The sequence below is a fragment of the Oncorhynchus nerka genome, linkage group LG5, assembly GCF_034236695.1.
Source record: "Oncorhynchus nerka isolate Pitt River linkage group LG5, Oner_Uvic_2.0, whole genome shotgun sequence".
NCBI classification, from domain to species: domain Eukaryota; kingdom Metazoa; phylum Chordata; class Actinopteri; order Salmoniformes; family Salmonidae; genus Oncorhynchus; species Oncorhynchus nerka.
The window spans coordinates 17,740,800-17,755,412 of NC_088400.1; the positions used below are offsets into that span (position 1 = coordinate 17,740,800).

General features: G+C 45.1%; 1 protein-coding gene across 2 annotated transcripts; it reads right to left on the reverse strand.

Annotated features, from left to right (window-relative positions):
• Positions 1-1,129: 1,129 nt before the first annotated feature.
• On the reverse strand, positions 1,130-12,523 carry LOC115120005 (E3 ubiquitin-protein transferase RMND5B-like). Of its 2 annotated transcripts, none has more exons than XM_029648906.2 (10): positions 12,457-12,523; positions 10,587-10,759; positions 9,865-10,007; positions 9,564-9,701; positions 9,345-9,445; positions 8,431-8,597; positions 4,724-4,889; positions 2,907-3,009; positions 2,582-2,736; positions 1,130-2,466 (listed from the first exon to the last, which is right to left on the reverse strand). In XM_029648906.2, exons 2-10 carry the CDS (start codon positions 10,723-10,725, stop codon positions 2,403-2,405), a joined length of 1,176 nt encoding a protein of 391 aa, XP_029504766.1. In that variant the 5' UTR covers positions 10,726-10,759; positions 12,457-12,523; the 3' UTR covers positions 1,130-2,402. The 2 variants fall into 2 exon arrangements, with proteins under 2 accessions (XP_029504766.1, XP_029504767.1); XM_029648907.2 differs by lacking the exon at positions 12,457-12,523 and adding an exon at positions 11,366-12,441.
• Positions 12,524-14,613: the final 2,090 nt, after the last annotated feature.

Genomic DNA, 14,613 nt, shown 5'->3' on the forward strand with positions numbered 1-14,613 from the left:
CCTATCACCAACATCAGCTCGATAGCCTATCACCAACATCAACTCGATAGCCTATCACCAACATCAGCTCGATAGCCTATCACCAACATCAGCTCGATAGCCTATCACCAACATCAGCTCGATAGCCTATCACCAACATCAACTCAACTCGATAGCCTATCACCAACATCAGCTCGATAGCCTATCACCAACATCAACTCGATAGCCTATCACCAACATCAGCTCGATAGCCTATCACCAATATCAGCTCGATAGCCTATCACCAATATCAGCTCGATAGCCTATCACCAACATCAGCTCGATAGCCTATCACCAATATCAGCTCGATAGCCTATCACCAATATCAGCTCGATAGCCTATCACCAACATCAGCTCGATAGCCTATCACCAATATCAGCTCGATAGCCTATCACCAACATCAGCTCGATAGCCTATCACCAACATCAGCTCGATAGCCTATCACCAATATCAGCTCGATAGCCTATCACCAATATCAGCTCGATAGCCTATCACCAATATCAGCTCGATAGCCTATCACCAATATCAATTCCACGGCCTATCATCATCATCAACTCAACGACCTATCATCAACTCAACGACCTATCATCATCATCAACTCAACGACCTATCATCATCATCAACTCAACGACCTATCATCATCATCAACTCAACGACCTATCATCATCATCAACTCAACGACCTATCATCATCATCAACTCAACGACCTATCATCATCATCAACTCAACGACCTATCATCATCATCAACTCAACGACCTATCATCATCATCAACTCATCACATCAACTCAACGACCTATCATCATCATCAACTCAACGACCTATCATCATCATCAACTCAACGACCTATCATCATCATCAACTCAACGACCTATCATCATCATCAACTCAACGACCTATCATCAACTCAACGACCTATCATCAACTCAACGACCTATCATCAACTCAACGACCTATCATCATCATCAACAACCTATCATCATCAACTCAACGACCTATCATCATCATCAACAACCTATCATCATCAACTCAACGACCTATCATCATCATCAACAACATATCATCATCAACTCAACGGCCTATCATCATCATCAACTCAACGATATCATCATCAACTCAACGGCCTATCATCATCAACTCAACGACCTATCATCATCATCAACAACATATCATCATCAACTCAACGGCCTATCATCATCATCAACTCAACGGCCTATCATCATCATCAACTCAACGACCTATCATCATCATCAACAACATATCATCATCAACTCAACGGCCTATCATCATCATCAACTCAACGGCCTATCATCATCATCAACTCAACGGCCTATCATCATCATCATCATCATCAACTCAACGGCCTATCATCATCATCAACTCAACGGCCTATCATCAACAACCTATCATAATCAACTCAACGGCCTATCATCATCAACTCAACGGCCTATCATCATCATCAACTCAACGGCCTATCATCATCATCAACTCAACGGCCTATCATCATCATCAACTCAACGGCCTATCATCATCATCAACTCAACGGCCTATCATCATCATCAACTCAACGGCCTATCATCATCATCAACTCAACGGCCTATCATCAACAACCTATCATAATCAACTAAACGGCCTATCATCATCATCATCAACTCAACGGCCTATCATCATCATCAACTCAACGGCCTATCATCAACAACCTATCATAATCAACTCAACGGCCTATCATCATCATCTCGACACCCTATCATCACCATCTCGACACCCTATCATCATCATCTCGACACCCTATCATCACCATCTCGACACCCTATCATCATCATCTCGACACCCTATCAACATCAACACCCTATCAACATCAACACCCTATCAACATCAACTCAACTCGATACCCTGTCAACATAAACTCGATACCCTGTCAACATAAACTCGATACCCTGTCAACATAAACTCGATACCCTGTCAACATAAACTCGATACCCTGTCAAAATCCCACAAAAGAAAACATAACGCCTCATCACATCCTTAAAGAAAAAGAGTAGAATAAGTTCAGCAGGCAGTTGCAAATGAACGAGTGTCAATGAATGAACAATCCTTTTGAGATGTTTCCTTCGTCCTCATGCCGACCGACTCCTCTATGTCTCTCTATGGGTAGAAGTCGTTTGATGGTCCATCCACATCAGCCCTCTGTACACTAGGAGCTGTTGATGAGGCAAGACGAGGCAGGAGTATTACAGCCTTGGGCCATCACTGGAAGGGATCTGTCTGAGTTTGGGTGGGGGCACTGGGGCAAATTGGTGCCTGTGAGTAAGTAGGATGGGGATTTCCAGGGGTCCTGGGGTAGCAGGTAGCTACTGTAGCTCCAAGGGCCTGGCGGTTTCAGGATCAAAAGAAGATCTGCTTGGCATCTGACGGGTTCTGCTCCATGGGACAGTAGGGACATTTCAGTCTGAGGAGAGAGAGACACACACAGGCAGGTGACTTTAACCACAGAGTTACACAGGTCTGGCACTGCCAATGGTTGAATGCCCTCCTGTCTGTCGGTCAGCCTGGATCAAACCTACTTTCCAGCGTTGGTGAGTTTGTTGAGGGCGTCTCTGGAGATGACGTGTCCACAGATGAGCTTCATGGGAGGGTTGCTCTCTGACGTCTGCTGTCGGAGGATGGGGCAGGCGAACACAGAGTGGTACCAGCACTTCTTCCCCAGGTCTATCTCAATCTGGAGGGGGGGGGGGAGACAGGACCACTCCATTACCCTTCTATGACAACCTTCATTAATAATCCATTTTAAAATGGTTATAGTATTATAGATATTACAAATCATTATGAATTACATTTCTTGCTTTTAAAACACTGAGAGAAGCAGAGAGTTTAGAGAGGGAGACTTACAGGCAGCTCATCCTTGTGTGTCCAGACTCCACTACACTGTCTCTGTTCAATCACCTGTTTGATGTTCATCAGGACGGGCAGAGCCATGCAGCCTGACGCAAAACTGACATTCAACACAGAGAGACAGACGTGGACATCACAGATACATACTGCAGTCAGAAACAAAGACGAGCATTGTAAAATAATCTTACTATCAGCGTCATACTCCTGGCCGTGCAAATCAACGTGGATTTGTCACATGCGTCGAATACAACAGGTGTAGACCTTACAGTGAAATGCTGAATACAACAGGTGTAGACCTTACAGTGAAATGCTGAATACAACAGGTGTAGACCTTACAGTGAAATGCTGAATACAACAGGTGTAGACCTTACAGTGAAATGCTGAATACAACAGGTGTAGACCTTACAGTGAAATGCTGAATACAACAGGTTTAGACCTTACAGTGAAATGCTGAATACAACAGGTTTAGACCTTACAGTGAAATGCTGAATACAACAGGTGTAGACGTTACAGTGAAATGCTGAATACAACAGGTGTAGACGTTACAGTGAAATGCTGAATACAACAGGTGTAGACCTTACAGTGAAATGCTGAATACAACAGGTGTAGACCTTACAGTGAAATGCTGAATACAACAGGTGTAGACCTTACAGTGAAATGCTGAATACAACAGGTGTAGACCTTACAGTGAAATGCTAAATACAACAGGTGTAGACCTTACAGTGAAATGCTGAATACAACAGGTGTAGCCCTTACAGTGAAATGCTGAATACAACAGGTGTAGACCTTACAGTGAAATGCTGAATACAACAGGTTTAGACCTTACAGTGAAATGCTGAATACAACAGGTTTAGACCTTACAGTGAAATGCTGAATACAACAGGTGTAGACCTTACAGTGAAATGCTGAATACAACAGGTGTAGACCTTACAGTGAAATGCTGAATACAACAGGTGTAGACCTTACAGTGAAATGCTGAATACAACGGTACGGTACAGAATCAATGTGGGGGCTATATACAGGGTGTTACGGTACAGAGTCAATGTGGAGGCTATATACAGGGTGTTACGGTACAGAGTCAATGTGGAGGCTATATACAGGGTGTTACGGTACAGAGTCAATGTGGAGGCTTTATACAGGGTGTTACGGTACAGAGTCAATGTGGAGGCTATATACAGGGTGTTACGGTACAGAGTCAATGTGGAGGCTATATACAGGGTGTTACGGTACAGAGTCAATGTGGAGGCTATATACAGGGTGTTACGGTACAGAGTCAATGTGGAGGCTATATACAGGGTGTTACGGTACAGAGTCAATGTGGAGGCTATATACAGGGTGTTACGGTACAGAGTCAATGTGGAAGCTATATACAGGGTGTTACAGTACAGAGTCAGTGCGGAGGCTATATACAAGGTGTTACGGTACAGAGTCAATGTGGAGGCTATATACAGGGTGTTACGGTACAGAGTCAATGTGGAGGCTATATACAGGGTGTTACGGTACAGAGTCAGTGCGGAGGCTATATACAGGGTGTTACGGTACAGAGTCAATGTGGAGGCTATATACAGGGTGTTACGGTACAGAGTCAATGTGCGGGGACACCGGTTAGTTGAGGTAATATGTACATGTAGGTAGAGTTAAAGTGACTATGCATAGATTATAAACAGAGTAGCACCACCGTAAAAGAGGGTTCTGGGTAGCCCTTTGATTAGCTGTTAAGGAGTCTTATGACTTTGGGGTAAAAGCTGTTTAGAAGCCTCTTGGACCTAGACTGTGTCTGTCTGTGTCTGTGTCTGTGTGTGTGTGTGTCTAACCTGACACTGAGAGGTGACTCTACCGATAGCCCCAGCAGCGCGCAGGCGTCCCTGGTGAAGCTGTTACAGATCTCAGCCCATTGGTTGGTCTCTAACAGAGAGCGGTAGGGAGAGTTCTCTATGCCGTGCCGCAGGTACACCAGACTACCCATGAGGATCTGGATGTCTGGGGGAGAGGAGACACTGTTAATATGGATGTCTGGGGGGGAGACACTGTTAATATGGATGTCTGGGGGGGAGAGGAGACCCTGTTAATATGGATGTCTGGGGGGGAAGAGGAGACACTGTTAATATGGATGTCTCAGGGAGAGGAAACACTGTTAACCTCTCTGGGGTAGGGGGCAGTATTTTCACATCCGGATGAAAAGCGTGCCCAAATTAAACTGCCTGCTACTCCGGCCCATAAGCTAGGATATGCATATAATTAGTAGATTTGGATAGAAAACACTATAAAGTTTCCAAAACTGTTAAAATAATGTCTAAGTATAACAGAACTGATATGGCAGGCGAAAACCAGAGGATAATCCAACCAGGAAGTACTATTATTTTGAATGGCTGTTTTTCTATTGAAAGGAGGACCCAGTTCAGGACCCAGTTCACAAGCTCTGTGGCTTCCTCAACATGTGGCTAGTCTTTAGGCATTGTTTCAGGCCTTTACTCTAAAAAATGAGGGAGATACAGCACTTTCAATGAAAGGACAGTGGCCATTTCCAGACATGAACCAAGCGTGTGATCGGGAGCGCGCCTTTTTTGTTTCTCCTTTTCTATTGAAGAAGCTTTTGTCCGGTTGAAATATTATCGATTATTTATGACAAAAACAACCGGAGGATTGATTTTAAACATCGTTTGACATGTTTCTACGAACTTTTATTGTACTTTTTAAAAACTTTTCGTCTGGACTTGGTGCCCGCGCCTTGTGCATTCGGATTACTGGACTAAACGTGCAAACAAAAATGACATTTTTGGTCATAAAGATGGACATTGTCGAACAAAACTAACATGTATTGTCTAACATGGAGACCTGGGAGTGCCACCAGATGAAGATCAAAAGGTAAGTGATTAATTTTAATGATATTTCTGACTTTTGTGAAACCTCTCTTTAGAGAGGTGTCTGTATGGCTTTCTGTGGCTAGGCGCTGACCTAACATAATCGCAAAGTGTGCTTTCGCCATAAAGCCTTTTTGAAATCTGACACAGCGGTTGCATTAAGGAGAAGTTTATCTTTATTTGTGTGTTTAACACTTGTATCTTTTATCAATGTTTATGATGAGTATTTCTGTTATTTGATATGGCTCTCTGCACTTTCACCGGATGTGTATTTGAGACAATGCATTTCTGAACATAACACACCAATTTCAAATGAAGCTATTGGACATACATATGAACTTTATCGAACAAAACACACATTTATTGTGTAACATGAAGTCCTGTGAGTGCCACCTGATGAAGATCAAAGGTTAGTAATTTATTTAATCGCTATTTCTGACTTTGTGAGCCCTCTCCTTGGCTGGAAAATGGCTGTATGGTTTTCTGTGACTAGGCGCTGACCTAACAATCGTTTGGTGTGCTTTCGCCGTAAAGGTCTGCCATGAGAGGTGACTGTATAGTTCCCTTAAGGAAAAGCACCTTTAGTAAATCCGCTTTCTCGGTGAGAGCTTCCCATGTATGGAATACACTGCAATCAGACACACATAACTGCACCACATATCACACTTTCACAAAATGCATGAAGACATGGCTAAAGGTCAATCAGAGACAGGGGTCATGAAGGATGTCGGAGAGGAGACGGGGGTCATGAAGGATGTCGGAGAGGAGACGGGGGTCATGAAGGATGTCGGAGAGGAGACGGGGGTCATGAAGGATGTCGGAGAGGAGACGGGGGTCATGAAGGATGTCGGAGAGGAGACGGGGGTCATGAAGGATGTCGGAGAGGAGACGGGGTCATGAAGGATGTCGGAGAGGAGACGGGGTCATGAAGGATGTCGGAGAGGAGACGGGGTCATGAAGGATGTCGGAGAGGAGACGGGGTCATGAAGGATGTCGGAGAGGAGACGGGGTCATGAAGGATGTCGGAGAGGAGACGGGGCTCATGAAGGATGTCGGAGAGGAGACGGGCTCATGAAGGATGTCGGAGAGGAGACGGGGCTCATGAAGGATGTCGGAGAGGAGACGGGGCTCATGAAGGATGTCGGAGAGGAGACGGGGCTCATGAAGGATGTCGGAGAGGAGACGGGGCTCATGAAGGATGTCGGAGAGGAGACGGGCTCATGAAGGATGTCTGAGAGGAGACGGGGTCATGAAGGATGTCTGAGAGGAGACGGGGTCATGAAGGATGTCTGAGAGGAGACGGGGTCATGAAGGATGTCAGAGGAGACGGGGTCATGAAGGATGTCTGAGAGGAGACGGGGTCATGAAGGATGTCTGAGAGGAGACGGGGTCATGAAGGATGTCTGAGAGGAGACGGGGTCATGAAGGATGTCTGAGAGGAGACGGGGTCATGAAGGATGTCTGAGAGGAGACGGGGTCATGAAGGATGTCTGAGAGGAGACGGGGTCATGAAGGATGTCTGAGAGGAGACAGGGGTCATGAAGGATGTCAGAGGAGACGGGGTCATGAAGGATGTCAGAGGAGACGGGGTCATGAAGGATGTCTGAGAGGAGACGGGTCATGAAGGATGTCTGAGAGGAGACGGGGGTCATGAAGGATGTCTGAGAGGAGACGGGGTCATGAAGGATGTCTGAGAGGAGACGGGGGTCATGAAGGATGTCTGAGAGGAGACGGGGGTCATGAAGGATGTCTGAGAGGAGACGGGGGTCATGAAGGATGTCTGAGAGGAGACGGGGGTCATGAAGGATGTCTGAGAGGAGACGGGGGTCATGAAGGATGTCTGAGAGGAGACGGGGTCATGAAGGATGTCTGAGAGGAGACGGGGGTCATGAAGGATGTCTGAGAGGAGACGGGGGTCATGAAGGATGTCTGAGAGGAGACGGGGGTCATGAAGGATGTCTGAGAGGAGAAGGGGGTCATGAAGGATGTCTGAGAGGAGACTGGGGTCATGAAGGATGTCTGAGAGGAGACTGGGGTCATGAAGGATGTCTGAGAGGAGACTGGAGTCATGAAGGATGTCTGAGAGGAGACAGGGGTCATGAAGTAGGGAGGAAGGAAGGTGTCCATTGACGGACAATTGGAACAGATCATTAGTCAGTAAGCTGGTAAGAGAAAGAAGCTATGAAGTCCTGTAAGAAAGCTATTGCAATGGAACATGCTTAGCAACAGAAAACAACAATTAGTTTCTTATTGGATGATTAGGATGTCTTCTTATTGGACAGTTCCTCCCTGTTTCAGTTTATTTTTTTCCGTTTGGTGCCTAATGAACATGATCCCTGTCAAAAAGCTCTTCAAAACCACCAGGAACCCCCAGCCAGGGAGTCTGACCCTACCCCTCCTCAAAACCACCAGGAACCCCCAGCCAGGGAGTCTGTCCCTACCCCTCCTCAAAACCACCAGGAACCCCCAGCCAGGGAGTCTGTCCCTACCTCTCCTCAAAACCACCAGGAACCCCCAGCCAGGGAGTCTGTCCCTACCTCTCTGGTTCGGTGAGGTGAACGACTGTTAGTGCCTCCATTCAGACCATCATATCTGCCCTCTACATTTCTATCTGTCCCACACTGACCAGAACAACGGCCCAGGCTGTCTGTGTCCCCTACCTCTCTGGTGCTGTGAGGCGAAGGGCTGGAAGTGCCTGGCGTACTGTAGCGCCTCCAGCTGGTTGGTGATGCCTCCGTTTAACAGGCTGATGAAGTAGAGGCGGTGCAGCTTGAACTCCAGGGTACTGTTCAGGTCCAGCAGGCGCTGCCGGTTTGTTACTGCCCACCTGGAGCCAGGGAGAGAGAGGATTGTAATCATTAGTGCACACCGCAGCAAACAGTTGCAAATTGAAAACCATTTATATTGGACAAATTCAGGTAGTTCCCTCTCCGTTTCCTTCTGTTTAGGTCCTAGTGAATAGACCCCAGGATTAGGCTCAATTCAATTGACCTTCAACCCTGGCATTGACCCAACCCTGACCGGGTGTCTACAAGTCTTTCAGATCTCAATTGTATTCTAAAGTTAATCAGTTACTGAATGGATCAAAATTATCAAAGAGGGGTTTGATTCACATTCAACTCAACACAGAGAGGAGGTACAGGACATACTCTAGTGCTGGTCTGAGGTCAGTATATAACAGAGAGGAGGTACAGTACATACTCTAGTGCTGGTCTGAGGTCAGTATATAACAGAGAGGAGGTACAGTACATACTCTAGTGCTGGTCTGAGGTCAGTATATAACAGAGAGGAGGTACAGGACATACTCTAATGCTGGTCTGAGGTCAGTATATAACAGAGAGGAGGTACAGTACACACTCGTGCTGGTCTGAGGTCAGTATATAACAGAGAGGAGGTACAGGACATACTCTAGTGCTGGTCTGAGGTCAGTATATAACAGAGAGGAGGTACAGTACATACTCTAATGCTGGTCTGAGGTCAGTATATAACAGAGAGGAGGTAAAAAGGAGGTACAGTACATACTCTAGTGCTGGTCTGAGGTCAGTATATAACAGAGAGGAGGTACAGTACATACTCTAGTGCTGGTCTGAGGTCCTGCATCCTCAAGGCCTCCAGGATCCTGTTGAGTTCCAAGAACGGCTGCTTCATGCTCATGTCAATCACTACTCCAGACTCCTGGGAGACACACACACGGTAGGGAGTTATAATACATATGAAACACACCCAAGATCTTCAATTCTGGTTCTGGGGACCAACAGGGTGAGCAGGCTTTTGTTTCATCTCAGCTGTTTACCTGACATAGGTCCTCTGCCACACTCAGCATGCCTTGTCTGTACAGGTGTTCCACAATGGTCTCACTCAGGTACTTCTGTCTCTCAGGTGAGTCCCACACGGTCTCTGCCACCACTGCACTCACCTCTGCATCAAAGTTCTACAGAAACACAGCCAGGAAACAACCAAAGGATAAGTAGAAATACATTTCTCCCTTGTGTGCTTAAATTTATAATACTGTCTTGAACCACAAGGAAGTTGCGTCATCTCTTTTCTAAATTGTAAAGATACTATAGTGAAAGCATTTACTGGGAAACTCTCACCCTGTCGATAGCTTTGCCCACTTTGGAGACACTGCCGTGGATGTCCTTGTGTCTGGAGGCCAGCAGCTGTACCGTTTCTTTAATGTTCTTACAACACTGGGCCATGGTCTGAGACAGCACCGTCAGATCTGCATCTCGTACCCCTGAAGGAGAGGTATTTAGAGAGGCGGGACAATCAGGTTTCTGCATTGTGATGCATTGACATTACACAACATTCTATGGCAGCCATGTTAGTGCCATTTCAAATATAATGACATATGTCTATGATGAGCACCCTATCACAATCACATGGGAATATTCAAACAATGTTATGTAACTGAATGTCTAGAATTAGAACGATATTCAAAAGTTGACCCAACTCTGTAAATACATGCCTCTGCCCTGCAGGAGAAACCAATCATGGTTAAAACAAGTCCTAATGGTAAAAGGTTAAAGTCGCCCTGCTGAAAGTTACATAAAGAGACGTATGAATCACTTCTGTGCCTGAACACTCATGAGTCACGGCACGCAACCGGAGCAAAACAAAATTGTTTAAAGAAATGCATTGAATATTGTTCCGTGCTTTAGTTATAGTCGTGCATCAAATTCCTCAAATCTGGGGCCTTTAACCATGTGTGCAGGTATCTATCATTCTTTCATTTAGTACCATGCAGCTGCAAGGTACCGGATGACTGGAGTGGACACTACTTCTAAACTACAGCGTGGAGCTGGCTCTGCCTTACCGAATGTAACCAGCTGTCCCCGTAGCTCACAGACGCTGCGTAGTAGTTCGTCCAGACGTTCCTCTGACTGGTGTCCGTACATGACAAACCTATGGAGCACCTTCTCCAGCTCCCGCTCCACACACGCACACTGCTCCATACCTAGACTGGGACTCTACCGCATTCACTACCACCTGGGAGAGACAACACACGTAACCAAGGGAACTAGGCCTAGGTCAGCGGTTTTCAAACCTCTCCCCAGGGACCCCCAGACATTTCACAATTTTGTTGTAGCCCTGAAGTAGCTCATCTGATTCACCTAGTCAAGGGCCTGAAGTAGCTCATTTGATTAATCTAGTCAAGGGCCTGAAGTAGCTCATCTGATTCACCTAGTCAAGGGCCTGAAGTAGCTCATTTGATTAATCTAGTCAAGGCCCTGAAGTAACTCATCTGATTCACCTAGTCAAGGGCCTGAAGTAGCTCATTTGATTCATCTAGCCAAGGGCCTGAAGTAGCTCATTTGATTCATCTAGTCAAGGGCCTGAAGTAGCTCATTTGATTCACCTAGTCAAGGGCCTGAAGTAGCTCATTTGATTCATCTAGCCAAGGGCCTGAAGTAGCTCATTTGATTCATCTAGTCAAGGGCCTGAAGTAGCTCATTTGATTCACCAAGTCAAGGGCCTGAAGTAGCTCAACTGATTCACCTAGTCAAGGGTCTGAAGTAGCTCACCTGATTCACCTAGTCAATGGCTTGATGATTAGTTGAATCAGGTGTGCTAGCTATAGAAAATATCAAATACCTGGAACGGCTGGGGGGTCCCCAGGGAGAGGTTTGAGAACCACTGAACAAGGTCACAAACAATAGTTCAGCATTTGGCAAGTATCCCATGACCCCTACAGTGTTGATTCGCTACTAGTACTGGCATAACTGGTGAACAAAATACTTTATTAGTTGAATCACATTTGCTAGAGCCTAAAGTATGCAGTGGCACAGATAAATCATTGACAGGCAGCAGAAAATATGAAAGAAAACCAATCTATTCTAGATCAACAAGTGGGTATCACTGTTGTTAGGCCTAAATGTCTTGGTCTCATTGACACATCAGGCATCCCTTGTGTATACATTTGAAAAACATCGCTCTGCAACTTTCCCTTCTCGTTTTAATTGTATACATCTGACAAATAAAACATTTACTAATGTAGCTACACATCATGCAAAAAAAGTCTACTTTTGGAACCGGTTTGCTCGCTGAAGCTAATAGGCCCTGTCTATAGCCTTCGACCAATGACATTCGACTGCAACACAGGGTTAGCACGGTAGGCTAACTAGGCAAATCGTTTGCTGACACCGAGTTAAGACAAGTAGCTAGCGAAATACTAAGAATCTAGCCAGCTGTGTTCTTGATACTTACTAAAAACTCACAACAAAGCTCTGGTAGCAGCTATGTTAGCAAATATCAAGTTAGCTAAGCTAACTAGCCATACCCACAACAACATTATCAAGCCAGCTAGCGTAGCTATATAGCTACTGGTAGCTAAACGTTATCTAGCTGCATAAGAAGTCGTATCAAACACCACTTGGTTACAATGTCGATTATCATGCCTCTGTCAAACCTAATGGCAGGTAAGAAATGTTGGTGAGTAGCTAGCTAACTACGTTTTGTTATTCTGTCCTTTCGCATACACTTCAAGTTGTCGCATAACGTAAACCTAGCAATGGACCGAAGCTGTTGACTCGGCAATAATGGTGTATTTAAATCGATTGCATAGTTAGAAAGACAGTCAGATTATCCTAATATTTGTTGCAATTCTCAAATATATCAACAACATGTCATAAAACATCAAATGAGTTAGAAGGGCAACATAAAGCGTCAAAATAAACACTACTTGCCTGTCGTAACAGCGATTCTCCACCAGTCGTGCTTTGTTCTGCGGAACTTCCTTCCGGTGTCGCATATCTCAGATTTTCATAATAAAAGTACAGTAGTTACATTGACCGTAAAAGTAAGGTTCTTAGACTTGATTCAATGTTTAATGTTTATAGAGTTCCTCATCCTCTGGTACATAATTATGTATCCGTATAAAACAAGTCAAATGTAGCATTTGATTCCAATGTTAAATTGTCTCACATAGCCTACAAGTTCATTGCGAACCCCAGGTGGCGCTGTATGGACGGTTATGAATGGAGATCTATGGCCAGCTTGCATAGCGATGGTGCAGACAGGTGTGTGGCTTGGAGCTGGCCAGGGGATTTCCCACCTGTGATGTAACTATCTGGTCGTGACCCCAGACAGGCATTGATGTAAAACACACACACACACACACACACAAACCATTAATATGCATGTAGATTACTGAAAGTCACTCCTAAGACTTGTCTCAATTAAATTCTAAGTCTCAATTCTATCGCTTCATTAACTTGCATCAACACAGACTGAGTGTATCAAGAGAAAGACAAATCTCAGTTGCATAGTTGGGAGTCTGTGTGTAGCCTAGCCTAGGTCACTGGAGACCAAACTTAATGGAGATATAACTAAAGAGGCTTGTGTATCCTCTTTTAGCGAGGCCTGGGCGGCCACCCAGCCCCAGCCCCAACCACACACAGCTCACATCACAATCTCACAAAGGTTCCCCTCATGCCAACTGAGAAGATATTATCCCTGGAACACTTTTTCACCTCTACGTCTATGAAAGTCTTCAAATACATTTGAATGAAATTCCACTGAGAGGACAGTTTTGGAGCTGGAGATGTAACACCGGCCCCATTGTCTTACTGTGCACGGCTCAGCTCACACTACTATGCTGCATGTGCACGTTGGTCAAACAAACAAGGGGTGTTCTACAGATTAGAGAAACACTACGAAGTAAGACAAGTGTTGTTTTCTGCAGCTCAGTTGAATGGCTCTTGCAACGGCAGGATAGTGGGTTTGATTCCTGGGACCACCCATACGTAAACAAATGTATGCAGGCATGACTGTAAATTGCTTTGGATAAAAGCTAAATGCTAAATGGTATATATTATTATTATATTAGAACATCTGTACAAGTCAAAACAACTCCAATTGATCCTTCACTCCTTATGATCTAAACATGCATAATCACATTTCACAACAGAAGATTGGACAGATTTTTGCATGGGATCTTTCTAGAAGGTGCTATGAAGCCCCCGATAGGCTAGATTACAGTGATGCACATCAATCATTACACACAAATGGATTAATAAATTAGGTGACAGATTCACAAACCACAATCACACCCAGAAAAGGGCATCACAACAAACTAGGGCAATTGAAAAAAGATAGATTTGAAATGTGATCCTGCTGGTTTCTATTCTGTCCTGTTTGTCATGAATACTAAGGGGTTGGTTGGTTCTAAAATACCCTCTCATGAGACTGGGCCTTGGTTTAGCATCACAGCCCAAAGATAGGGGCACAGGAAATAAACACCCATGTGAGTTTACTGTCTGAGGAGGAACTAAAGTATATTAGACCAGGCTGAGACCCAGCCTTATACTATATGTTAGTACATGTATTACTTCACTAGATCACTTTATAACAACATACATGACAGGAACAATGCACACTACTACAATGAGCATGTCTATAACAGTACAGGATGTCACCAAAAGCCTGGCTCTCATTTGTATTCCTGGGCACCCTGGCAACTCAGAAACATTGAACATAGATTGGCACTGCAGGTTGGGGTATGGTTGTTCTAGTTGGCTTGTGAATGGATGGGTTTAGCCAGCTGGTGTGTGGGTATTGCTGTTGATCAAGTAGGTGTAGTTTTGTATTGGAGGCAAGGGGGCTGCTGTGTTTAATCTAACCCTGGGCTGAACGTAAAACCTCTCCATAGTTGAGGTGCCAGGCATACTTTCCCCTGAGTCCACCTCTGGACCACTATCCCCACAGCAATACAATAACCCCCTGAACTCTATGATGACAGAGAGAGAGAGAGGGGTGGGGAGAGAGGGATGACAGAGAGATGGGGAGAAAGAGAGGTGTGAGGAGAGAGAAAGGGGTAGAGAGATGGGGGTATTAAAGAGAGA